Here is a 27,489-nt window from a genome sequence, read left to right on the forward strand (position 1 = left end):
AGATCTACTGACCTACTTCATTTGCAGAGGGAGACAATTTAAGCCTCTGGATTTCTTCAGATGCTGGGAGAGCTGAGGCTGGGGTTATGCATATGATACCTCTCACACGGTAAAAAGAAGTCCTCTCAGTGATACTGCTGACAATAAATCGATATTGTAAAACGCATACTGACAGTACATTACACTTGGGACAGGCCCTTCAGTGTGGTAATCTGCTGACAGCTCCAGCTGTTGAAATTTTTTACATAATAGCTCACATAACAAGTGCAAATAAGTACTAATTTAACACTATATAAACACAAGCTCAGTGAAGTTATTTTGTCTTCTCACATAAGATAACTGCACAGAAAAAACTGGGGAGGTATAGCCCATCAGAATAATGAAAAGCAAGCAGCATTCATGGTGGGGAAAGTTGCCTTTCCCAGAAGAATGCTACAGCTGCCGAACAGGACAACTAAGAATCTCCCCTCCCAAAGTGTATAACTGTGTGAAGAGATTTACGTAGATTCCATCCATGTGGGTTTCTTGCATTAGTATTATTAGTAACTCCTATGTGTATTTCATATGCAGTTTGTGGAAAACAGCCCTCACCCCTTGGGCATATCTGCACACTGTGTTGCCAGTGATTCACAAGGCATGCTGCAGACACTTCGTATAACTCTGTGAAACACACTGTAATTGCTCCTTGTTACATTGTGGAATAGATAGAGTAGGGAATCACCTGCTCACTCTTCATTTTGCAGAGCCATAATGCAGGAGAGTGCACGAGCACACTCCAGCGACCCATCTTTTATTGATGTTCTACCCTTAATCCCTGCCACCTCCACCCTGTTATCTCCCCAGAACACGACATTCTTTATTGCACTTAAGAGATGGTACACACATTTAATATTGGTTCTTAACCTACGTCAATTAACAGTTCACAGTTATTTTATCTCTGTTTTTAATAATCTGTGATTTTTCCATCCTCTGCAGTGCAGAAACTATTACTCTCACAGAAAAAAATGAATAGAACCTTTTTTTTTTGTAGGAAATTTAATGTAAAATTTGTAGGAAATTTAAGTTTGTACTCAAAAACATTTTTATTGCTAGCTGCAGTTTCGGAGTTCTTTAAGAAAAAAAATGATAAATTGGTCAGGTGCGAATAAGTCTTGCACTCTGAGGGTTCCACATGCATTTAATCATATCCATAGACAATTCATCCACTCTGGGAATCAACAATCTTGACAATTTTTGTCTGTTATTGGCATTGGTACTGGCACGATCTTGGTTCTGGGGATTACAAGAAGGACTTAATTTCAAGTTTGAAGTCAGATAACAAATAAAAAGAGAGACATTTGTTATAAATTAACAATTTTCTGATTTTTTTCCCTTTACTTGCACTGTAAAACCTTGCTTCTTTCCAAACATCATGATTCCAGGTCAACATGGAGTAAACCATAAGTTTTGATGAGCAAGTTTGAGAGTATCAAATATGTGACATAAATGGCCATATCTTTTGGACTGGCTTAGAAGCTAATGTTTATTACACCACCAATGGACTATTGACATTACTGTGTGACATAAGTTTCAACTTGATAGGTCTACTGTTACTGGAGTAAACACTAATATTCTAATTAAATCACAGAATGAGGAAATGCTGCAGGAGGCTGCATTATTAGTTATGCATATCTTAATGCACTGGTTCAGGACCAATACGCTCATCATACACTCTGAGAAAAAAACTGTGGCAGTTAACTTCCACACCACATTAAACCTCCATCCTGCAAACCCAGTTCTCATTACTGAAGGAAAAAATGTGTTGAAGGTCAGCCACACAAAATTTCTAGGCATTCATGTTCAGGCAGATTTGAATTGGGAGGTGCACTTAAACAATTTAAATAAGAGCCTGAATTCACTAGCATATGCTGTTAGGATCCTCACTAAGAATACAAGCTGCTCGTCAGTGGTAACAATGTACCATTGTAGTATACAGTCGCTACTTATGTACCGAATAATCTTTTGGGGGAATTCCACAAATTCTACAAAAACATTTGAAATACAGAAAAGGATTATCAGAGGGTGATGAAAAAGCTAAATGCAAGGTTTCCTGTAGACCACTTTTCAAAGCTCTCGAAATATTGCCGCTGCCTTGCTTGTATGAACATGAAATACTAATTTTCACAAAAGTGAGCATCTTAAAAAAGGAAAACCTCTTCAGATACAACTACAATATACACACACACGAAACTAGGAAGAAGATGAACCTACACATGAACACAGTAAATACAAAAGAGAGTATCAAACTGGAGCTATGTTATATAACCATTTGCCTGCTTACCTAAAATGGATTTAAAATAAAGTTAAAACAGTTCTTGCTTGACCACTGCTTCTATTCTTTGTCTGAATTTATGGAAAACTGTAATAAGTAAATCCTATTTACCAAATTTTACTAAATGTCAATTCATAATATAGTTTATGTTGTGCTTATATTGTCATCTCACTTAATAACTGCTTTTATCACACGTAGAAACAACGTAGTACACCAACCTACATTATTATACATTTTGATTATGTCAACAATATAGTCAAAATGACTACTGTATTGTAAATTAACTAGGTTTACCACTGTCCTATATCACATGTACAAACAATGTACTAAAAGGAGTCTTGGACAAATAAACAAAGAGAAAAAGGGGTTTTGACAGATGGACAAACAGACAAACAACTAGTTAAAAAACAACATTTTTTATTTTTATTATTTTGTTGTGTGTGTGTGTGTGTGTGTGTGTGTGTGTGTGTGTGTGTGATAAAATTACAAATTAATAATTTCCAGAGTGCCCCGCAATTGTGTAAGCATACAACAACGGCTCTTTGGGTTCTGTCTATACATTTACAATACATTACATTTGTTTATGTTGAGGGCCAATTGGAATTCCCTGCACCAAGTGTCGATCCTCTGCAGATCTTCCTGCATTTTCCCACAATTTCCTAGCATTGCAAATTCTCTGAACACAACAGTACTATCCATAAAAAGCCTCAATGAATGTCCAACATTATCTACTGGTCATTTATATATATTGTGAAAAGAAATGGTCTTATAACACTCCCTTGCAGCACATCTGGAGTTACTTTTTTGTCTGAAGACCTCTCCACTGAGAATGACATGCTGCATTCTGTTCAGGAACTCTTCAATCCAGTCACACAGTTGGTCTGATGTTCTGTACACTCATATGTTGTTGTAGAGTGGCAATGCTGAACTTTATCAAATAGCTCCTGGAAGGCAAGGAACACAGCTCTACCTGGGAGCCTGTATCTACTGCTTTCCAGGTCTCTTGAATAGTAGAGAGAGCTGGGTTACAAACAAATGTAACTTTTGGAACCCTTATTGATTGTTACAGAGAAGACTTATGTTCTCCAGAAATGTTACAATATGTGAGCATAAACACGTTCCAAAATTCTACAACAGACATATTCCAGAGACAAAGGCCTAAAGTTTTTTTGCATCCATTAGATTACCCTTTTTTAAACAGGGGAGAGCTGTGCATTTTTCCAATCACAAGGAACACTTTGCTCCTCCAGATACCACAGCACACTGCTGACAGCAGAGGGGCATGACACTCCTGCTTACCACTGCACAAAAATTTGGAACTACACAATTTTTCCCCCCATTCGACCTTTTTTGGTCTTTAATGACTAGGCTATAAAATGAAAAGTAAAACCTTATATTCCTTGAGATGCAAGTGAATATTCTTAGTAGTTCAAACTGTTATGGGGAAAACTAGAAATGCTTAAAAGAAATACATGTGGATCAGTGCTTTGTGCAGAAGGCTGTATGATAAATTATTCTCTGTAGTATATGGACTGCAAATGGTTACTAAAGTGAAGGGATAATTTTCTATGTAGCTTTTCGTGAAATAGTATGTTTCTTACAACAAGCATTTGTCAGCTCAGATTTTTCAAAAGTTCCCTGTAACTCTCCTGCAAGTCATCCAAGCTTGTTACACTTTGTTTTGATATTATTTGTACTTGCTAGTACCGTGTTCGTCCAGTCTAACATGCATCCTAAACACTTGAGCAGTAATCAATCCATCCCTGGATTAGTACTCACAATCAATCTATTTAGTAGACAACTATCACCCCACCAATCAAAGCCCACCATTTGTTTCAACCAGAAATGAGCAAATCGGTCGACTGTTGTTTTGAACGGCAAGGATTGCCTGGCAGGACTCCACCAGCTGTCAGATATGTCCACCTACCAACCTTATCACGGTGACCCCATCCCAGAAATCCAGCAGGATCTCCAGTCACTCCTCAAATCCTTAGACCCACACCAGAATACCTCCCCAGAGTCCATCTCTCTGCTCACCCCTACCACTCCTCGCACTCCTACCTTCTACATGCTTCCTAAAGTCCATAAAACCAAACACCCAGGATGCACCATTGTGGCCAGTTACTGTGCCCCCACTTAGAGAATCTCTGTTTTCATAGACCAACAGCTTCAACCTATTACCCAGAACCTACCATCCTATATAAAAGATACCAACCATTTCCTTCACCGACTCTCCACAGTTGATGTTCCTTTACCACACAGTGCCCTGCTCGTCACTACTGATGCCACCTCTCTTTATACTAACATCCCTAATGCCCGTGGCCTTACCGCTGAACACAACCTGAACATTACCTTTCCCAATGCCTGAAGGATTTCAAACCAACAACCTCTTTCCTAGTTGCTGTGACCAACTATATCCTCACCCACAATTACTTCTCCTTTGAAGGCATCACTTAGTAAACAAATCCGATGTACGGCTGTGGGCACCCGCATGACACCATCCTATGCCCACCTATTCATAGGCCATCTGGACCATCTACAGGAATCCTTCCTAAACACCCAGAATCCTACACCTCTCACCTGGTTCAGATTCACTGATGACATCTTTGTGATCTGGACTGAGGGTGAGGACACCCTGTCCACATTCCTCCAGAACCTGAACAACTCCTCCCCCATATGCTTCATCTGGTCCTACTCAATCTAACATAACAAGCCATCTTCTTAGACGTTGACCCCCCACCTCAAAGATGGCTAGATCAGTACCTCCGTCCATATCAAAACTGCTAAGCACCAGCAATAACTCCGCTTCGATAGCTGCCACCCATTCCATACCAAGAAGTCCTTTCCATACCGCCTAGCCACCCATGGTTGTTGCAACTGCCGTGATGTGTGGTCCCTCTCGAAATATACCGAGGGTCTTACTGAAGCCTTCACATACCATGATTATCCTCCCAACCTTGTACAAAAACAAATCTCCTGTGCCTTATCCTTTCAGTGTCAAACCACTTACCGAGCGAGGTGGCGCAGTGGTTAGCACTCTGGACTCGCATTCGGGAGGACGACGGTTCAATCCCGTCTCCGGCCATCCTGATTTAGGTTTTCCGTGATTTCCCTAAATCTCTTCAGGCAAATGCCGGGATGGTTCCTTTGAAAGGGCACGGCCGATTTCCTTCCCCATCCTTCCCTCACCCGAGCTTGCACTCTGTCTCTAATGACCTCATTGTCGACGGGACGTTAAACACTAATATCCTCCTCCTCAAACCACTTCCCAAAGTCCCACCGTCCTGCCAAAGAGGAGCATTCCCCTCATAACCCCTCCACAGCAGTAGTCCACAGAACCTACACAATATACTCGTTCATCGATACATAACCCCTGCTCCCAATCCCTTACCTCATGGCTCATACACCTGTAATAGACCTAGATACAATACTGTCCCATACATCCTCCCACCACCACCACCACCACCACCACCACCTACTCCAGTCCAGTCACAAACATCACCTGTCCCACCAAAGGCAGGGCTACCTGTGAAACCAGTCATGTGATCTACAAGCTAAGTTGCAACCACTGTGCTGCATTCTATGTGGGCATGACAACCAACAAGCTGTCTGTCTGTGTGAATGGCCACTGACAAACTGTGGCCAAGAAACAGCACACTGCCCAACACAATGTTCTTCATTTCAATGACTGCTCCACAGCCTGTGCCATCTGGATCCTTCCCATCAAAACTAGCTTTTTTGAACTGTGCAGGTGGAAACATTCCCTGCAATATATCCTACATTCTCGTAATCCTCCTGACCTCCACCTTCATTAGTCGTCGTCCTCACCCACCCAGCCCCTTCCCTGATCCCACTCCAGCACTACATAGCCCTCATTCCACCATTGCACCCAGGCATTTAACATCTCTGCTTTTCTGCCATCCCTCCACCACTCCCCTGCTGACCGTCTAACCTCCCAACTGCACATAGCTGCCCTACCCTCTCTCCACCTCGTACCCATGCGCTTCCCAGCAGGATTGCACTATCCGCCACCTCTACCCTATTATCCCACCTCCTTACCCCCAGCCAGTTGCCATCCCCATCATGTACTGGTGCTGCTGCTCGCAATGTGGCTTTAGTTGCATGAGACTGCAGTCATGTGTGTGTGTGTGTGTGTGTGTGTGTGAGTTGCATTTGTGTGTAAGTTGCATTTGTGTGTGTGTGTGTGTGTGTGTGTGTGTGTGTGTGTGTGAGCGCATGCGCGCGGGCAGTCTTTTTGTTGTGGCTATCTGCACCTCAGTATCTTTGCTGTATGGTGAATGGCAACTTTCCTTTTCAAAATATGTTTACATTCCGTCCTGGATTTTACAAATGATGGAGGCTATTTATAGACCTTATCTATAAGGTCGTACATCTGCATATACGAAATAAGCATGGATGAATGACAGAGCTTATTTTGTGCACTTAAAAGAAACCTATGAAAATATGGAGGTTCTCCTGAAGGCATTAAACTATTCAAAATAGAAAGTAATAGGAATGCTGCTGGGACAACAATTAACCTTTACAATGCTTCCTTATTTCCTGTGCCTCTGTGATAGTCATGCACGTGAATCGCATAGGAGTAGAATATAATGGCCTATCAGAACAACAATGAATTCTGGGGAGAAAAATGTCATAAAAGTATTTCTGGTGATATGAGAGAAAATTATCCTGCTGCATCTTCATCTTAAACTGGAAATCATGGAACAGTTCATCAAAGCATTGGCTGAAGATGGTGATTGTTTTAAGTATATAAGTTCCAAATTTTGTTTTTTGACTGAGGCTGTTGTTAATGAAGGAATATTTGAAAAGGTACTGACACAAGAAGAATGACTGGATTGGGTAGGATTTAGGATGTGTGTGACCATTTCTTAGGGACTAGGAAACACCCAGATTTCAAAGCCTTGGTGGAAAATATGTTGATAACTCTGAATAATTTAGGATGCAGTATAAGCCTTAAAATCCATTTTCTTTATGGCCATCTTGACTTCCTCCCTCACCATCATTATGTGGGGCCGACATACACCGCTGGTGGTCATGGAAGGCACCGTAATGGCTGTATGATATGTGAATGCCATCCTCCGACCAATAGTGCAACCACATTGGCAGCATATTGGCAAGGTGTTCGTCTTCATGGACGACAATTTGTGCACTCATCGTGCACATCTTGTGAATGACTTCCTTCAGGATAATGACATCGCTCGACTAGAGTGGCCAGCACGTTCTCTAGACATGGACCCTATCGAAAATGCTTGGGATAGATTGAAAAAGGCTGTTTAAGGACGATGTGACCCACCAACCAGTCTGCGGGATCTACACTGAATCGCCGTTGAGGAGCGGAACAATATGGACCAATAGTACCTTGATAAACTTGTGGATAGTATGCCACAACGAATACAGGCATGCATCAATGCAAGAGGACATGCTACTGGGTATTAGAGGTACTGGTATGTACAGCAATGTGGACCACCACCACTGAAGGTCTAGCTGTACGGCGGTACAACAGGCAATGTATGGTTTTCATGAGCAATAAAAAGGGCGGAAATGATGTTTATGTTGATCTCCATTCCAATTTTCTATACAGGTTCCAGAAATCTTGGAACTGAGGTGAAGCAAAACTTTTTTTGATGTATGTATAAACAGTTTACAGGTTAATAGTATAGCTGTTCTTTACTAACATATTAAAATGTCTTAATACTGTATAAATATAAACAATTCTTTATATCATTATTACTGTTTCCTCATGTAGGATAGCCAAAATCTGACTTCACATTCTTCTACAGAGGCCAGCAATTAACAAAAATCATCCTTCAGGATTAAAAGCCTTGAATAAAAATTTAATTTCACAGTCCTGTGTTATCTGTTACATGATTAATACATAACAGAAACAATAGTTGTACTTTTAGTTTCCTTGAGGACACTTGAAATTACTTCCACGTCACTCTCATATCAGAAATAATTTAAGCGGTGAGGGTAAAAACTCATCAAATAGATGAAGTTTTGAGTCATCTATGTGCACATAAACAAAATTGAGAATTTTGATAGTGTTCAGACAAACCCTGGTTCACGCTATAGAGCAAGCGACACACACACACACACACACACACACACACACACACACACACACACACACACACGAGAGAAAACAGATGAGGAATGGAAAGGAGTGTTGGGGAAGGATGGCTGACTCCCAAGAGGGAGAGGCAGCAGGAGCACAGGATCAGAGTGTGGCTTGTTCCGGCCAGAGGCAAATCGAGTTTTGCATAGTGCATATTGTCAGAGGATTAGATTGGAACAAGAAGATAGAACTGATGAAGAGGGAGACTGTGGAGAAGAGTTTGTGAGAGCAGTATGAGTGGAGGTATGGTAATGAGGAAGGGGTGGAGGTGTATGTGGTGCAGAGGGAGAGGTGGGTATGGAGCAAGAGTAGTCGCTGGTGTGGTCTGGGGGCTAGTGGAGGCTGAGGCCAGGAAGATTATAGGGTTGATGTATGTGTTTCAAGAAAAACTACCATTTATGTGATGCAAAGAAGCTGGTGTTGGAGGTGAAGCAACCCCTGAATTCGAGCATGTTGTGCTGAGTAGTGCTTTTTGTCAGTGTTTAGGCTTTTTGAAATACAAGAAACAACCTATATCCATCTGTGGCTCTTAAAAGTTGCATATCATGAGTAAAGAGTTTAATATTCCATGATCAATGTTTGTACTTTATCTCTGCTATAAGAGATGATGTTTCTCATGTACGTACACATTTTCTCAGTGTTATTGACAATAATGTTTTGCAGTAACTGTAACCTGTGTGGTGGTGGTGGTGGTGGTGGTGGTGGTGGTGGTGGTGGGGGGTAACCCATTGCTAGAGATCTTCAGTGTGTATTTTACAAATGAATTATGTCATCTGTAGTTTATTTTCACAAATTCTGCTTTTCTGCTGTTTAATTTCAAATGATTTGCCAGTATGTAGCATTTCATTCTTTCACTGTTCACTATATTATTTACTAACATCAGTTTTGTGCTCTCGACACAGATATCAGAATGTCTATTTCTTAGTGTCTATATGTTAATTAATTGGTTCAAAAATGGATCAAATGGCTCTGAGCACTATGGGACTTAACAGCTGTGGTCATCAGTCCCCTAGAACTTAGAACTACTTAAACCTAACTAACCTAAGGACATCACACACATCCATGCCTGAGGCAGGATTCGAACCTGCGACCGTAGCAGTCGCGCGGTTCCGGACTGCGCGCCTAGAACCGCGAGACCACCGCGGCCGGCCTGTTAATTAATTAATCACTCTCTTGCTTTCTGCCCATAATGTATACTATGTACTTCATTACAACTCTCCATTATTGCAAGAGGATCATCATAAGTCTTTACCTGGTAAGGTCAAACAAAATCCCAGCTACGTTCACAGCACCACTCTACAGTGTGTCAGCCAGTCAAGAAATATTTTAGGGAAAGGGTTTAAAAAAAAGTTATTTCAAAGTCCCTAAACAAATCTATACAAATTTTCTCCCAGAGCAACTTCAGCTGTGCCTATGTGACACAAGTTGCCTGTCTTTCAGAACCGAGGCAGTTCTGCCCAGTTACAGCTAAATGCCTTGAGCCCTCTGCAAAAACTGCTAGTGAATTCACACCATCAGTTTTAGCCAATAGCATGTATGGGAAACAGGTCACACTTGTGGAATCTGGAGGATTCTGGAGTGCACGACACAGTTGCCTCGCTCTCTTGTGATCCAGACCTCGAGCAGAACAGATGTCTTTCTTGGGAGGCACAGCCTCTGGCTCTGCGTTCCATGACCGGCCAATTAACACGAACCACCTCCCCTTTCCACAGCTCGTTTCAATTAGTTGTTCGACCTCCCAGACTGGCCTAAATCGGATAACTTCCAACCCTAGGCATGCTCCCTTTATACCATACACTGACATATATTCTCTTTATTTTACCTAATTTCCTGTTCTATCATTTAAGGGCAGACCTGGATACCTATTTAATCGTCCTGACCATTCAAACTTCTGTACATCGTCACCATAAGCTGGATATAACAACCTTCTTCCCCCTTTCCGGCCCATGTACAATGGTGTCAGAATCATGATTCATTTCCACCATTCTGTCCATAGGGGGCTACTTACTTTCGGTTCATGTTTGAAGATGTGTGGTTGGTCAGTATTCGCCACTGTTATTCCTCTACGAGGTCAAACTGGGTGCCTACTTCCTGCCTCTTGCATTGTGCTGCACCAATACATGTACACCGAGTACAGCAAGCCATGTCTCACAAAAAACATGCGTGCTGCATGCGCTCCAGCCCCAAGATTCGACGTAGCCGCCAGTTAACTCTGAGCTGGCCATGGAAGCATGAAAGGGAAATGCACAATGTGTCCATGCCGTTGCTGTGGGTCACCGACTGCAGGGCAAGTTATTCATGGTTGACACAGTTTCCCTACCACTGCCGCTGCCCATCAGCTGTGTGTCACCCAGATGCATCGCCTACTGACGACGCCAGTTTGCTGAGTGCAGTGTGGCAGGCCACAAAGCCTTGTTGCCATGTTCCAGCTGAAATGCTCACATCACGGGATCTGCTTCTGTCACTCAGCTGCGCAGCCCACCTGCCGCCGCGACGCCCAGGGACACCACCCCAAATTCACCACCAGTCACCTCCCTGCTGTTGTCTCCATTAGGGTCCTGGTTCTGACGCCCAGAGTGTGTACTTTCAGCACCATGCAGCCAGCCGCCCCGCTGCCTGTGTCGCTGCTACGCAGGTACCACGTGTGAACGGCCCTCACCCGCCACCCCACCGCTACTGCCGCATTCTATGCATCATGACATGATGACTGCAGTGTAAGTGAAAATATACTATGGCAATGCTGTCTTAAATTTTTATGAGTGTAGTTAATGTGAGTACACTGAATGTGTCACTGTTTCTAGATAAGCCCCCCCAGATGTATGTTGGCTGGATGTTAGTTTATACATATACTTCTGTTGCATCTGTAAAGTTCTTATATTTATTTTAAACTGTGTTGTTATCAAAGTATGCCATGACTAGTTGTAATGATGAGAAGATTTTTAAGGCATATTTTTGAGAGCTTTTGCTTAATCTCCAGAGATGTGCAGCTTGCACAATGTGTTTAGCAACCACAGAGTCTCCCATGCATTCATGGCATTTACTTCAATTTCGTTTTCATGTCATAATCAATTCTTTTTTCTTGTACCTTTCCTATAAGCATCATTTCTGTGCCCTCTGATGAAAGTAGGTTCCTACTCCTCGTTCCAGAGACATGAGCGATTTAAGGGTTCTGTAGCCCCCTGTGCCTGCATACCGCATCTGCAAGTTTTCTGAAATTGTTGGCGCACTAAATCTTTTTACCTTGTTAGGGGTTTGTTTCTATTGTAAGACCAGACACAGATGCAAAATCAATGTCTAGGCCTTGTAAGAAAAGCAGCAAACCATTAGGTTCTGACGATCATGGTACTGTCCACTGTTTACTATTGTTACTAGGCGACTTTAGGCCCAAAGTGCACACACAGTCATAATTACATGATTAGCTCTTGTGTTGCTGAAGCTGACAGGACACTGTGTGACATGCCAGATTGCAGAACAAAAGGATTAAATTTTTTCTGCCTTCTCTTTTTCATCTCTCTACATTCTCTTTCCCGACCTTCCATTGTATTTCTGTCCACGCGTTCTGTTTTTCGTAAGTGGTAGTTGCTTGACTGGTTAACTCAATGTACAAAGTTAAGATGTATTACGTTACGTACCGTAATAAGAGTTATAAAGAATGATGAAGGAAGATTGATCTGTTGTACCCCTGTAAGTTGATAAGAGAGGATATGACGACTTCTGGCTGTTATCCCCCAGAGTGTGGTGAAGTTTTGTTGTTATGATGTGATGTAAGATGTTGTTTTATTGAGGTTATTTGTGAGCAGGCAAGAGGTCTGTGGGTCATGTGGTTGAAGGTAATTATGCACAGGCAAGAGTTCCTGTGTGAGTTGTTTTAAGCGATGTTATTTCTGTTGTACAGATAATATTTTGTTGTGGAAGCTGAGGAGGATACAATGAATGGTAATTATGTTGCTAATTGTATGACATAAGATTATTCAGTGATGTTAAACAATCTATTTTATGCTGGTGCCCCAGAGGTCAGAGCAGAACCATTAACCATGAGTCATTTTACTGCACAGCCAGTTTCCAGTTGAGACAATGTTTTTGGAGTCATTTAAATTGCAGGAGACATTATCACGTAACACTTACTACAAGCAGAGACCGCATGGTGCAAACACGTGGGCTGGCACAGTTGTCGCCTTGTGATAAGCCAGATGTGCCCCACATGCTACCACTTCTGTCCCTTTTCTTCATCTGGACTGTCATAAATTAAGTCTAATTTTCATTTGATTTATAAGTCATGTATTGCATAGGTTTTGAGTGAAATATACTCAGAGTATTATATAGGACATAAATGTTAAGTGTTGTAAGGAACAGTTAATAGTTTTGTGAGAGAGATGGCCCAAGTCCATACCTATTAGTATTGTATGAAAGTTTTAAGTATTTCTCAAGATTTGGAGGTGTTTCAAGGTAAGCTCTCTCATCTACTGTATGTGTCTTTGTCATTTGATGAATTAAGCCATTTGCATTATTCAGTTTTGTTGCAGAATTTTGCTTTTATTGACTAAGTTTTTGTTTTGTCTTTCAAAGGAACACACCAAGTTTACCTTACTAAAATTTTTATACAATGCTACTTATTACAAGTCTGCTTTGTCGAATGTTTCATTTTGTTGTCAAGCCTAAAATGTGCAGTCCTCTTTGTGGCATCTATTCTATTTGTCTTTTATTGTTCAATAGATTGCGATACTTCGAATTTTCATCTAACTTTTGTAATTAATGATCCACTGCTTGGCAGATGGAGCTAAGTCTACTGTCAGTTTACAAGGATTTATTTCCCTGTTTTCGTTCAAGCTGTCACAGAGAGTTAAAAATGACTGCACGTTTTTAATTGTGATGTCCATTGAACTACTGTTTCCCTTCAGTTATTCTTTATAAAACGTTTCTGACATGTGTCTATCCTGCCCTTGCCTTAACCAGCGTAATTTTCATCTGAACCTGCAGTATTCCTTATCGCATCTCGGTCCTTCTGTATCGAAATTATTGTCCTCTTGAGGCGACTCTGTTGCAGTTTTTATGCAGACAACAAAGTCCTAAAATGGATGCCCAGCTTTTTCTGAATGTTGTGTTTGCTGAAAATCGACACAGAGACGGACTAAGTCATCGTATTTCTGTTTCAAAATTGAAACAAGTACTGTAATGACAATCTATGAAAGGTTCTTAACTTTACTGTGCTGTCTTGCATTTAGTTTTGTCATACAAAAGTTAAGAACCATTCATGTACAAATTTGGTGTCACTCTGTACTTGGTGTTTGATGGTCTGTTAGCCAGCATTTCCTTACTCTATTTTTGCGTGTACTTAGTGTCATACCACTGGTACACACCAACTGCTGTACTTCAATAAACGTTTTCTTCAAGCTCACCTTATTGAACATACATCTGCTGCGCTGAGTGCTGAAAGTGCCACCTCCCCCTCACACCTCTCGCACTTCCTCATCCCTACCTCTCCACTTTTTCCCCTCCCACAAGACATGCGTAACACTGCAGATAATACCCCCCTTGATCACCCTCCAGAGAGAAGCACCATTAAAGTTTGTCGACACCACACACATCTCTCCTTCCCCGCTGGACAAGCCATGTGCTCTTCTCCCATTCGTTACAAACAGTGCGTGTGCAGCTGTCACACAGAACCACATTCTAGCAGCGAATCTTTTCATATTTCATCAACCGATCATAAACTCACTGCATTCTTTTCCTTCTTTTATGTGAAGTTTTATGAATAGGACGAGGATACTGTTAGCTGTTTTGTCACTATGGACACACATTTTAATTACATTTTCTAGAGTTTTGCCTTGTGTTTCTCCATGTCTATAATGTTGTTTTACAAGCTTATGTTATGCCAATGAAGGTCCCCTGATAATCTGAAAACTGTATACTCTAAGAACAGCTGGAGGGACAGATTTTTTCTTGAATTTTGCCATTTTAGAGGAAAAAATAAGATTGTAAGCGATCCTCATTTTCAATTGATAATCCAACAAGTGACGTTATGATTTGTCCTTCTGAATTTCTAGTTGTAATTTTAGCTATGGAGAATAGTTTATTAATAATTACAGAAGTTATTGTATTTCTGCACAAAATTTGACGAGTAAATATTTTACTATTTCCTTAACTCAAGAAATTTGATAAACCTGACTGCATGTAAGTCCATTCCCACTTATACTAAATGAAAACAATTATAACAGATCCCTCCTATAGCTTTAAGCCCACTACAAGTGCAAACCATCTTTCTGGGGAGTGACTGACACTCTTTTGTAAACAATTTGAGTCAAAACTCCTCTGGAAGGGGAAGGAAAGTACAGGGTGGCAGCCAATCAAGGAATATTTTAGAGAACTAGTTTAAGAAATTTTACTTCAAAGGCCCCAATAAAATCTTTTCAAGTTTTCTTCCAGAGTAACTTTGGCTGTGCCTATGTGACACAAGTTGCCTATTTTCAGGACTGAGACAGTTCTTCCCAGTTAAAGCTACTGACAAGAGACACCTTGAGCCCTCTGCGGGAACTGCTAGCAAATTCACACCATCGGTTTTAGCCAATAGCGTGCGTGGGAAACAGCTCACGTTTGTGGAATCTGGAGGATTCTGCAATGCAGAACACAGTTGCCTCACTTTCTTGTGATCCTTACCTCGAGCAGAATAGATGTCTTTCTTGGGAGGCAGAGCCTCTGGCTCTGCGTTCTATGCTGGCCACCAACATCAATCAACATGAAACGCCTCCCCTTCCATTGCCCATACTGCCCATTTCAATTTGTTGTTCGACCTCCTAGATTGGCCTAAACCTGGTAACTTGCAATTCTGGGTGCATCCCTTGTATACCGTACAATGAAATATATTCTCTTTGCTTTACCTAATTTCCTGTTCTATCATTTAACGGCAGCCCTGGATCCTCACTAACAAGTCCTGACAGCTCGACCTCCAGTACACTGTAAGCCAGGTGGAACAACCTTCTTCCCCCTTCCCTGCCCTTGTACACCACTATGCTTACACCTACGGCAGATAGAAAAAATACGAACATAGTAACAACATAAATTCTGGCATATTTACAAGTGGAGTGCCATTGTGCACTAAATGTACAAAAAAAACTACTGGCACTTCTATCTGACAATACTCATGATACTTGTGCTACCTAGTGTCAGAATAATGTTTCGGAATCCCTGGCTCATCAAAATAAACCACTGACTGAGTTCTGTTGCACTGTGTTTTTGTAAAGAATTTAAGGTACTATGTCCTCTTCCAGCTTATATCTTGTCCTTCACATTTCTCATTTGTTTCATTTGACACATTTTAAAATCAAATATTATATGCAGAACACTTTTTCTGTGAACTACTTTGCTGGCCTTCAACTCCAGTATCTTCTTAGTATTATATAAACTGTCACCTAACAGTAAACTTATCTACATTATTAAAGTACATTTATTGTGAGCACATTCTCTCTACTTGAAGGGAGTGGATACTCATGCGCAATCTCCTCAGCAACGTATCACTTGTTCCAGATTTTTGCATGTCATCATCTTCCTCACATTAACATTTTTATGATTTTACACCATCTCGTCTCTAGGTCAGCATTGCCACTCCTTTCCCTTTCCCGTCATTAATAAATTTAATGATGTCCACAGTAAGCCATCTATGAAAGGCATATGGAATCATTTTCAGTGTTTCCAATGTGAAATAACAATGTATATTATTCTCAATCAGAACATGACTGTACCTACCCACTTAATCCACTTATATCTGTTTATAGCCTGGATATCAGTTACTTTAATAAGCATCACCGAAGTGCACTTTGTTTTCTCTTATTTATGATGTGAAAGTACATTTCTTGTTGCTCCTGCTTTCGAGTTTATACAAATGTGGTTATTCATTTTTCTTAGTTACGATAGCTCCTTTTCTTGTTCAAATGTTAATTTATCTTGTGCTGCACTGTGTCTCTGTCCCTATCTTCATCTCTGTCCATCTCCTCCTTGCTCTCTCTTTGCCCACCTATTCCTCCTTCCCCCTATTCCTGTCCATCTTCTCCTCCCGCCTCTCTCTCCATCTCCTCCTATCACCTCTCCCTATCCATCTCCTCCTTTCCATGTCCATTTACTCCCATCCCTCTGTCCATCTCCTCTTCCCCACTCTCTCTGTCCTTGAGCTCTGTTTATGATTATTGCAAATTCAGATTCTGTAGTATTATTCTAAGTGTAAGCTGATAAGCCATTAATACAACTATCCTGTTTGCTAACAATGTTTCACTAATTTATATAAATCCTATATTTATCCAAACATTGATTATACTAATGAAAAAATTTGAAGCACATTGGCTGGGTACTTTTTGAAATTTTTGGTAACAATATTTTCCCTTTATATATTACATATATAGTTATACATTATATATATTAAAAACACATAGCTCATGTTTGTCTGACTGTTCATTAAAGAGTGTTGTGTGAAAATCTGAAGTAAACTGGTCAAGAACTTAGATATTTTTGGTAAAACGTTTAACTGTTATATAAAAACGTGTGTATTCGAATCCAACATTATGTCAAATTTTGAAGCAATTGATGAAAAACTTTCACAGATTTAAGGTTTTGAACAAATTAACATTTACATTTTTATACAGGTTTCCCTTTAATTATTACTTATACATTTACATACTGTATGTGGCATACCAGAATAGGTATATAAAAACACACACTTATTCGAAAGCAATTTTGTGACAAGATTTCATAGCAATTGGTGAAGAACTTTCAGAGATTTATGATTCTGAACAAACAAACATTTACATTTACATTCCAGTCCAAGCTGCCGGAGATGGCGCTCAAGTGTGCATGATGTGCTTGCTTGTGAAACTGAATTGTGTGTGTTTCTAGTTTCTGACAAAGGCTGTGGCCATAAGCTAATGTGTAACTGAAGCAACTGGTGCAGAACTTTCTGAGATTTAAGATTCTGAACAAACGAACACTTACATTTTTATATAGACTTCCCATATAATTATTACATATGTATTTATATACTAAATGTGATACTCCAGTCGGTATATAAAAAATTGTGTATTTAAATGTACCTTGGTGCAAGACAGAATAATGTCACAAATTCAAAACCTCAAAATTACACTATTTTTATATTTATTTTACAAAAGTATAACTAAATTTCTTAATTTTAGATTTCTGCAAAAGTTTCTGCCTCATGAAAACAGAGCAGGATAGACATTGTCTGTTGGAGTAACTCACAATTTTCCAAACAAACATTTCTCTACAGAAAGTCGTATTTGAACAATCCTAGCTGGCCTCAAGGAGTTACTTTCTAAGGAGTGTTTCACATCCTGGAGGAGCACTTTGGGAACCAAACCCTAGTTCTGGGTTAATCAGAGGCCACTGGCATGGGCCTCGATTGGCCGCCATATTCTCCAGATCTGAACACAAGAGACTCCTTTTTGTGAGGCTACATTAATGGCAAGGCGTACGGCAATAACCCCAAAACCATTGCTGAGCTGTAAACAGCCATTCAGGAGGTCATCAACGGCACCCATATTCCGACACTTCAGCGGGCCATGCAGAATTTCGCTATTCATCTGCGCCACATCATCGTCAATGATGGCAGGTGCATAAAACGTGTAATAACCTAGATCCTAATATCAGTAGTGACATTTACATGTTGAATAAAGTGAGTGCATGCCATAGTTTGTAACTAATTTACGTTTTTCTATTCATATAGTTCAATAAGTGTCACCCTGTGCATGCAATGCACTTGGCTTTCACTCTTCTTAACTAGTGCACATTGTTTTAGCATCAATCTCAGTCTTGCATATTATCCTGTCTTCCACCTTTGAGCTCTCAAGTTTTCAAATCTCATCTGGTGCAGTCCCCAACTATCACCCATTTCTGTTCATACTGTCTGGTAAGACAATCCTGAGCCAAGGTTCTGGGTGACTTTTCAAACTCTATCCCTTTTCTTAAACCTCTCCTGTTTCTTTCCATTCACCCCTCTTCCTTCCCTTTCAACCATTCCGCCAGAAGAAGGAGCCACTGGCTCCAAAAGCTTGCCTAAGTTAAACCTTTTTTGTATGTGTGTTCTGCTGCTGCTTGGTGAGTAGATCTTTTATCTATCCAATTACATTACAATGTATCTTTTTATGGATAAAGGATAAATTAATTACATAGACATTTTAAGAACACAAGAGGAGCAAGTTTGCCATGTTAAGCCTGGCAAGCCAACTGCATTCCATGAGATTATTGTTTCAACAATAGTTTTAGTGATGAGAACTGTGAATTGTGTTGGAGAGTCTTTTACTTTTTTGTTAAAAGAATATTTCTATCACTACATCTACATCAAAACTTCACTGCAAAGTGAAAGATTCACTCTGATACGTGAATTTTCTTGTGTCATTAAAAAATCATGTATACCAAAAGAAAACACATTCATCAAACACTGCTGAAATATTTTACTCACCTAAAGAAGAATTTTCATTTATAGGATCAAAAAACAATGTTGAGTCACTCTCGAATTCGGAATGTTCTTCCCCAGTTTCCTTCATGACACTCGCTACACTACTAGCAGCTTGATGCAACACTATACAGATGGGATATTTCTTGCTCCAGAGCCTGTAAGGTCAGAATGTCATTAGGCAAAGACACAACAGGAAAAATGAATTATTTCAAAGAACATCAGATCCCACCACAAAATGTAAATAAAAAAATGTGGATTTTCTGTTCATTGGAAAAGAGAGAATTAAAATAAATATGTCTATGAAGAGGGATGTTGACTGAACAAAAAACTGACTACATCCATTACATTTGCACTAGAGTGGACTACTTTCTACCTTAGGAATTTCTTCAACACACCACAAACTAGAAGCACATGGAAAAATTCTGGCTGTTTTCACAATGCTTTTTTTTCTCTCTGTGGGTGGTGGATGACTGACTTGCCAGAAGTTAAGCTTGTGGGAGACAGCTTTCCTTGCAGCAACAACAGAAACACTGAACACATGTATGTGCCAATACACTAAGTCACAGATTTCTTATTTGGGGGTTTGTTCTTATTTGTATTGTTGATGTCTGGTAAGGCAGACTGTCAAAACTTTGGAGGTGTGACTCAGATCCAGAAAATCCACCATTCCTTATCTATCATTGCACAGTTTTTGCTACTGATCACTTGCATCTAACATCAATATAATAGAACCAAACAAAATATATTCTGTGTTGCTGAAACCCGTTGTCAGTGCACACTTCAGTAGGTTATGATTTCCACGTTTAACTTAAGGACACTTTCATTCACAGCATGGGTTCACAATAAATTTTGGTTCAGGCTAACAACTGAAAGATCACTCATGATCACATAGGACTGACAGAAACGAAGTGCTCTGGTGTAATACCAAGCCTATAGGGAAGACTCATTCTGAAATGGCTTCTGGAGTGACATCTGTAGGGCTGTACAGTGCAGCATGCCATGAAGCAACACAGTGACAGTACAGTGTGGTGTAGACGTGAGTGTCCAGGCTGGTGTTGGTGAGTTCTGACTGATAGGCTATGAAGCTTAGCCAGCTTTCAGCAATTGAATGCTGCCATTGGAGTTGCACTCCACATTAAATATACAGGAGGAGGAAGGATCTCTGATCACTTGACGTGCAGATGAAACTTGCTTCCTCAACAGTGGTGCTGCCACTTTCCTGATGCAGACGCTGCTCAAAAATGTGGCTTATGCCCCTAGAGGAGTAGCGCAGAATACTGTGGCCAGTAGACGCAAGCTGGCAGGGCATGCATGGTAAGTGTAATTATGGTGGGGATTATAGGTAAATGCTGTAGGGGAATTCCGTGCACTGGAGTGCTATTCTAAACAGAAGCCTACACTCACATTTTTTGTAAATATTAAGTGGGCGGCCTACACACCCACATTTGCACGGTGATCATTCAAAAAGATCTGCTGTCACCTCTGCTTTGGTTAATATCTAAGAAGAATTGCGCAAAAAATGCAGTGATTTATTTCTGCCTGGCTTGTTAACATTTGTAACTTTCAGAGAAACATCACGAGTGGCGAATTTTGAGTGAAACCGACACATTTCTCTTGTTGCCATGTTAAAATTCGCTTCTTCTGCCAAAACACAGCAGATTTTAGACCGTGTCACCTCAATAAAATGATGTGCAGACGCAACTCACAGAGAATCCTGAAACCGTGGTTTATTAAGTTCATTAAGTGAGGAACAGAGGAAAGCATGGTCAGTAGCTTAAGGAAAAGCATATCCTTGGTACAAAATAAATATTTAATGTCGTCACTCATGCTGTTCCAAAACCCATAGCATTTCTCACTTCACAGGCTATCGATCGCCCCCGCAAAATTACATTCATCAAAAAGGTCTGTAGTTAGTAGAATAACCCTGTAGATCATAAAGTTTTGCATGATAACCACATGGGAAAACACTCTCCTCTTTGTGTGCTATCATTTGCCAAAATCTTATTTGGGTGTCTCAAACCGTTTATGAAACAAGAGGGATGTTTTGGATATGTGACTCTGGCTTTATCACTGTTGTGGCATTATCACAAATGAGTGTGTTACAATGGATCAGTTTCCTAGAGATTGGTGACAGATAGAGATTTCCATCCAAGTCTAAAGAAAAATTCAGTATCTCAGGTAAATTTCATACACAGCAACATATTATGTAATAGACATTAAACACAAAATCACAGAGAACCCCATTTTTCACTGCAACTTTTTTCGATTTTCAAGCAGTGTCTTACTTCCATATACGAGGTGTGGCTAGAAAAAAACCGGACTAGTACTAGTGAAACAATAAAACGAATGCAATAAGGCTGAAAGTCGCGTGGCCTGTCACGTGACTCTCGCTCCGCCTACTGCTCGAGTTTCATCTGCCTCCTGCACTCAGTCTGCCTGTGGCGTCTGTTTTAAGTAGTCGACGTTTTGTCTGTGCGTCGGAAAATGTTGAGTGTACAGAAAGAACAGCGTGTTAACATCAAATTTTGTTTCAAACTAGGAAAATCTGCAAGTGAAACGTTTGTAATGTTACAACAAGTGTACGGCGATGATTGTTTATCGCGAACACGAGTGATTGAGTGGTTTAAACGATTTAAAGATGACCGCGAAGACACCAGTGATGACACTCGCACTGGCAGACCATTGTCAGCAAAAACTGATGCAAACATTGAAAAAATCGGTAAACTTGTTCGACAAGATCGCCGTTTAACAATCAGAGCAGTGTCTGAGTTAACAGGAGTTGACAAGGAAAGTGTTAGGCAGATTCTTCACGAAAGTTTCAACATGAACAAAGTGAGTTCAAAAATGGTTCCAAGTGTCTCACAATTGAACAGAAGGAACGCCGAAGAATGATTTGTTCTGACATCCTCGAAAACATTGAAAGTGATCCCACCTTCTTACAAAATGTTATTACTTGCGATGAATCGTGGTTGTTTACTTACGATCCCGAAACTAAACGCCAATCGATGCATTGGAAAACTCCTGGTTCTCCACGACAAAAAAAAGCACGAATGTCAAAATCGAAATTCAAGGCAACGATGATTGTTTTTTTTGACATCAAAGGGATTGTGCACATTGATTGGGCACCAGAGGAACAAACAGTGAATCAGCATTACTACATTAGCGTCCTGGCTACCCTACGTGAGCGAGTACGGAGAAAACGGAACGATTTGTGGAGAAAAAAGTCATGGATCCTTCACCAAGACAATGCCCCAGCTCACAGTGCGTTGTCAGTGAAGACTTTTTGGCAAAACACAACATTCCCATCTTAGACCATCCACCCTACTCACCTGATTTGGCCCCCTGTGACTTTTTTCTTTTCCCTAAAGTCAAGTCAGCTTTGAAAGGAACTAGATTTGAGACTGTTGAAGCAGTAAAAGAAAAAGCGACGGAAGTAATGTATGGGCTTACCGAAAATGATCTGCAGCATTGCTATGAACAGTGGAAAATTCGTATGGAGCGGTGTAGAGACCGAGGAGGAGAGTACATTGAAGGAGATAACATGAAATTGTAAATAATTGTAAATAAATGTTTTTTCCAGCATCAGTCCGGTTTTTTTTCTAGCCGCACCTCGTAAATATCACAATAACTATGACCATTAACGAAATGATGGGCACATCATCATGAGCCTGACGTATAAAGCTATACATAAGGCAAAAATGAATTTTTTTTTACTGAATAGCACCTGTAAAATCATCTGATAAAGACTGCAGGGTGCACACCTCAATTCTGTCATCACTGGACAGCTGAAAGTAGCAAAAAGTTTAGTCCTGCCCTTGTGAACACACAAAGGAATTCGCCCAGCACTTTGGATGAAAACTGGTCGCTGCGCATTGGCCATCTTATCCCACGCACATTCTAACAATCAGTGTATCAACAGACTGTTTGTAAGTAGTATTGTGCTCATAACACATGATGCTCTTGTGATATTTGTAAATGGGCTCTGGAGGAAAGGTGCCTGCAGACCAAGGGTAGGCAAACCCACAGGGCAAATATGTTGAGCTGAAAACATAACATAGTCAGCCTACAGCCAACATACAGCACCCTTCCCTTAAGAAGGGGATGACGGATCCAAATCGATGAAGGCTGCATGTCCTGCATTGTATCTTCACATGGGTGACATGAGAGGTCCAACAGGACAGCGAGTCCACAGCAGCTGCAACCCAATCCCATGAGCAAAGGATCAGAAGTTTTGAAGCAGTTGTTGTCCAGGGTGTGGAAAACCTGGATAGTGCTGCAAAGACAAAATGCAGGAGGGTTAGCAGCAGAGCATGCAACGAGGACTGGGCCGCCCACTGGCAGATGGAGATAGGCCTGGGGGCCAGATAGTGCCCCTGTGAGAGGTGTGGAGTCACTGGTGGCCATGGAGTGGTAGCAGGAGGGATGTTGGAGGCGCTGGGAGACAGGGCTTAACCAAATGTAATGCCAGGAACAAGGTGATGCAGATGACAGACATGGTGTCATGAACAGCAGTCACAGGCTGTGAGAGCATATACGAAAGTTGGGTGTGGTAGATGGCATGAGGACAGGGGGAGCATGGTAGATCTGTGTTAATGGTGGCATCTGTGTTAATGGTGGCAGAAGCTCTGAGGGTAAAGTGGTACCATGAAAAGGAATGGAAAGAGGAAACAGAGAGGGGAGAACAGAGTGGTGAAAAAGTCGTTGCCAAATGAGGTGTGCACGAGGGCATTGGAAGAAGTTGGATAGGCACCACAGGGTTGTGGGAAGCTCAACGCCACTGCGTTACAGGGGTACAAGAAAAACATGGGCTAAAGAATGGCCCAGGTCAACAGAAAGTTCGTCGTCACAGTGTGAATTGCAGCATTTGAACCACTGGCTGGAGGGAGACCAGAGGTGGCGAAAAGGGCATTGCTGCAGCATGCGCAGTAGTGAGGAAAGAATCTACATTACAGAGATGGATGTGTATACCCACAAGAAGAAACACACAGTGCTATGCTGTCCTCAAAGACATGGCTGCTTCACCTTGAAGCAGCGGTGCATATTGGTGGGCAGCATAGTGCTCGACGATGGGAGAATAGCATTGGGTTTAGCTGTAGTGGTGCCAGAGGATGATAGTATGACTGTGGACTGACAGTAGTGAAAATGTACTGCCACACTGCAAAGGGCATCTGGCTATGGCAGCACCAAGGTGATGGTACAGAAAGTGACCAGCCTCGGGTGCGACTGACAAAGAGCCATGGCTGGGCAGCAGCTGAGTCATTGTGCAGAGTGCAAAGAGCTGGCCATGTCTGCGGCACTGTGGGCACAGCACCAAGTGCGGCAGGAAGGAGTGAAAGCGGCAACCTCAGTGCTGGATGAGATGGTGCACCGCCCTTGTGAGGGAGGCTGCCCATGGGTGCATCGCCATGACAAAGGTACAGGACAGAAGCAGCACTGTGCTTGTGGCTAGAGCGGACAGTGAGTGGGCAGCAGGTGAGGTCAGTTTCAGTGAAAACAGAGTGGTGTTGGAGGGGCCACACGATGTATCTTGGGTTGTGCCGCACTCTTGAGGAAGGTTGACCATGGCTGATTCTCCATGGTGAAGGAGCGAAATGGCAGGACAGTATCAGGCATGGTAGAAGGGTGGGGATGTGACAGCTGGTCAGGACAACAATGGTCGCTGGCTCCTGAGGCTAGCAGCATGTGGACTTCAATCCTGTTTCCACAGGATGTCTAGATGACACCAACCTTGGGAGAATGGATGACCACCGCTGCAACATGCAAAACATAAGTCAGGCATGGATGGAGGTGGGCAGCAGGTGGGCTATGGATGAGTTAGGACACAATGTTGACAGATAGTAGCCTTGTCTCCAGCCTGGAACCTGGCAGAACCACCCTTGAGAGGAGGATTGACCATAGCTACAGGAATGTCGGACACACTGGGAGATAGGTGGAGAGCAGGTCATGGACGAGACGAGGATATGACGCTGGAGCCAGTTAAGTCACTAGAGCCAGGAGGAGGTACTTCTGCTACGTATGATGTAGGATCAGCGGACACATGGACAATGGACACCAGCTACCCATGAAGAACTGTCCCAATGACTATGTTTCCCCACAGACAGTTACATCAGTGATAAACCCTCCCATGTGACATTGTTTCATAACTGGCAGTGACATCCAGAAACATAAAGGGAATAGTGAACTACACATGGTGATCCACGTACACATAGTTCGCAAAAATGCAAAAAATATACAAACAGCTTGAAGTCGTTGTTAACATGAAACAGTATCCAAAATGTACAATGAAGGAATGTCTACCTTAATGGGACAAGAACGAAGCAGAGATCAAGTTTCCATCCTTATCACCATTGTTGAATCCACTGTGGGTGATGCACACTTCAGTGAGTGGTGATTCCCAGGTTGAAATTAAGAACAATTTTACTCATAGCACAAGTTCACAATAAAGTGTGGTTTGGGATAACAACTAAGCTTGTGCGTGATCACATAAGAGTAACAGAAACAAAGTTCACTGGTATAACACCACTCCAGGTGGGGAGTCTTATGCTGAATAGCTGCTGGAGAAAAAGCCCTAAGGGACACACAGTGCAGCATACCGTGAAACAGTAGGGAAACAGTGCAGTGTAGGTGCGAGCACCTGAGCTTGACCTTGTCGAGTTCCAACTGACGGGCTATAAGGTATAGCCAGCTCCTGATTCAAAACTGACAGGAACTGAATGCTGCCATTGGAGGTTGCACTTCACTTTAAATATCCAGTAAGCGGAAGGATTTTCGCGACCACATGATGTGTGGAAGGTACTTGTTTCCTTGATAGCAGTGCCACTATTTTCCTGATGTGCATGCTGCTTGGAAGCATGGCTGGTGCCACCTGTAACAGATAGTGTATCACATTCAGAACACATGATGCTCTTGTGATATTTGTAACTAGCCCCCACGAGAAGGGATGCCTGTGGACCAAGGATAGGCAAACCCATAGAGCGAATATGTTCCACTGGATGAGCAATGTATGCGGCCTTTGGCCTATATACCTCTGGGCACCACACTGATTGAGATGTGTGTGACATTACGGAATTAAAATAATCGACTAGGAGAGCTGTAGCTCTGTAAATGGTGCACAGGACAAGACACGCTGCAAAACCATGTTGAATGCTTTCTATGAAGACTACTTAGAATATATAGTTTGGAAGCCATTCATAGTGGAAATATACACTCACAATCAGAAAAAGCAGAACACCTTGAATTACTAAAAATAGGATGTCCATATACACGGGACATGTCCATTAGTATGTTATGCAGAAATAATTTGCATTTGAAACACGTCAGGCCCCAGATTCAATGTCAACATCAATACTGCAGTGCAACACCACCTACCAATAAAATGTGCCTGTGGCTCTCATTGTCACTATAAACTAAAGATAATGGACTGGTTAGTTTGTTGGTTGTTGGGAGGGGACCAAATAGCGAGGTCATCAGTCCCATTGGATTAGGGAAGGATGGGGAAGGAAGTCAGTCATGCCCCTTCAAAGGAACCATCCCAACATTTACCTGAAGCGATGTAGGGAAATTATGGGAAACCTAAATCAAGATCACAGAAAGCCGTAGAACACGAGATGGCTCAGGTTGTACCACACAGACTACCCCTCGAGAAGCTCAACACCTCATCCAAATGGAGTTCCAGGACAGATCTGCATCCTCCTTGGTTCTGGAACACAGTGGAACAGCGTAACATATCATACACCATCAGGGGCGACAAGTCAGTTGCTGTTCATTATCACATGTGTTACGTGCATGTCATCCACTTCTCCAGTGACCTTCGATGAATGTGCAGAAATATGCTAATGGTCTATGGAACGACGTCACAGGGGACAGGAATGACATCAGATAGTGTTTCTGGACAAATCCACGTTCTGTTTGTTTTAAAATGATGACCATATTTTGGTTCGCTACAGACAGGGGGAGTGGTATCACAGTGACTGCATTCACAGAAGACATTTAGCACCAACTCCAGGCGTTATGGTGTGGGGTGCTATTGGGTACAACCACAAATCACAGTTAGTGCATGTCCAGAACACAGTGACCAATGTGACCTATATGAATGACATCCTGCAACACATAGCCATAACATTTCTGCACAAAATCCCAGATGCCATTTTTCAGCAAGACAATGCATGATCATACATCTTGATGTCACAGGATGTTAGCCTTTTGCTCTGGATTGCCAGATCACCAGACTTGCTGTCAATCGAAAATGTGCGGGATACGGTGAAACAACAGGTGCAGCACTGTGACCCAATGCCAACCAACCATACATGAACTCCATAATCAGATGAATGTAGCACGGATGCCTACACCACACACCTTATACGCGTTGATACCATCACGCATAGAACAAGTTATCAGGGCCCTTGGTTGATCCTGTGGCTAGTAGACAAGAGGACACATGCTGAACTTGGGTGACTGAAAGGCTAATCATTTCTGCAGAACATACTAATGTATATGTCCTGTAAATATGCAGGTCTTGTCTCTAGTCATTCAAGGTGTCTATTTTTTCTGAACATGGGTATATTAGGTCCAACAGCAACAAATAGA

At 41.7% G+C, this 27,489-nt stretch overlaps 1 protein-coding gene across 4 annotated transcripts in view; it reads right to left on the minus strand.

The window, feature by feature from the left end:
• Positions 1–27,489, minus strand: part of LOC124619424 (testis-expressed protein 2) — a 323,669-nt gene that overhangs the window by 151,816 nt on the left and 144,364 nt on the right. For all 4 annotated transcript variants that reach the window (XM_047145793.1, XM_047145794.1, XM_047145797.1 and 1 more), the window contains exon 6: positions 18,907–19,058. In XM_047145793.1, the coding sequence (XP_047001749.1) occupies positions 18,907–19,058 (152 nt within the window). The remainder of the gene's footprint in view (positions 1–18,906; positions 19,059–27,489) is intronic.

The sequence above is a fragment of the Schistocerca americana genome, chromosome 6 (assembly GCF_021461395.2).
Source record: "Schistocerca americana isolate TAMUIC-IGC-003095 chromosome 6, iqSchAmer2.1, whole genome shotgun sequence".
Taxonomy (NCBI): domain Eukaryota; kingdom Metazoa; phylum Arthropoda; class Insecta; order Orthoptera; family Acrididae; genus Schistocerca; species Schistocerca americana.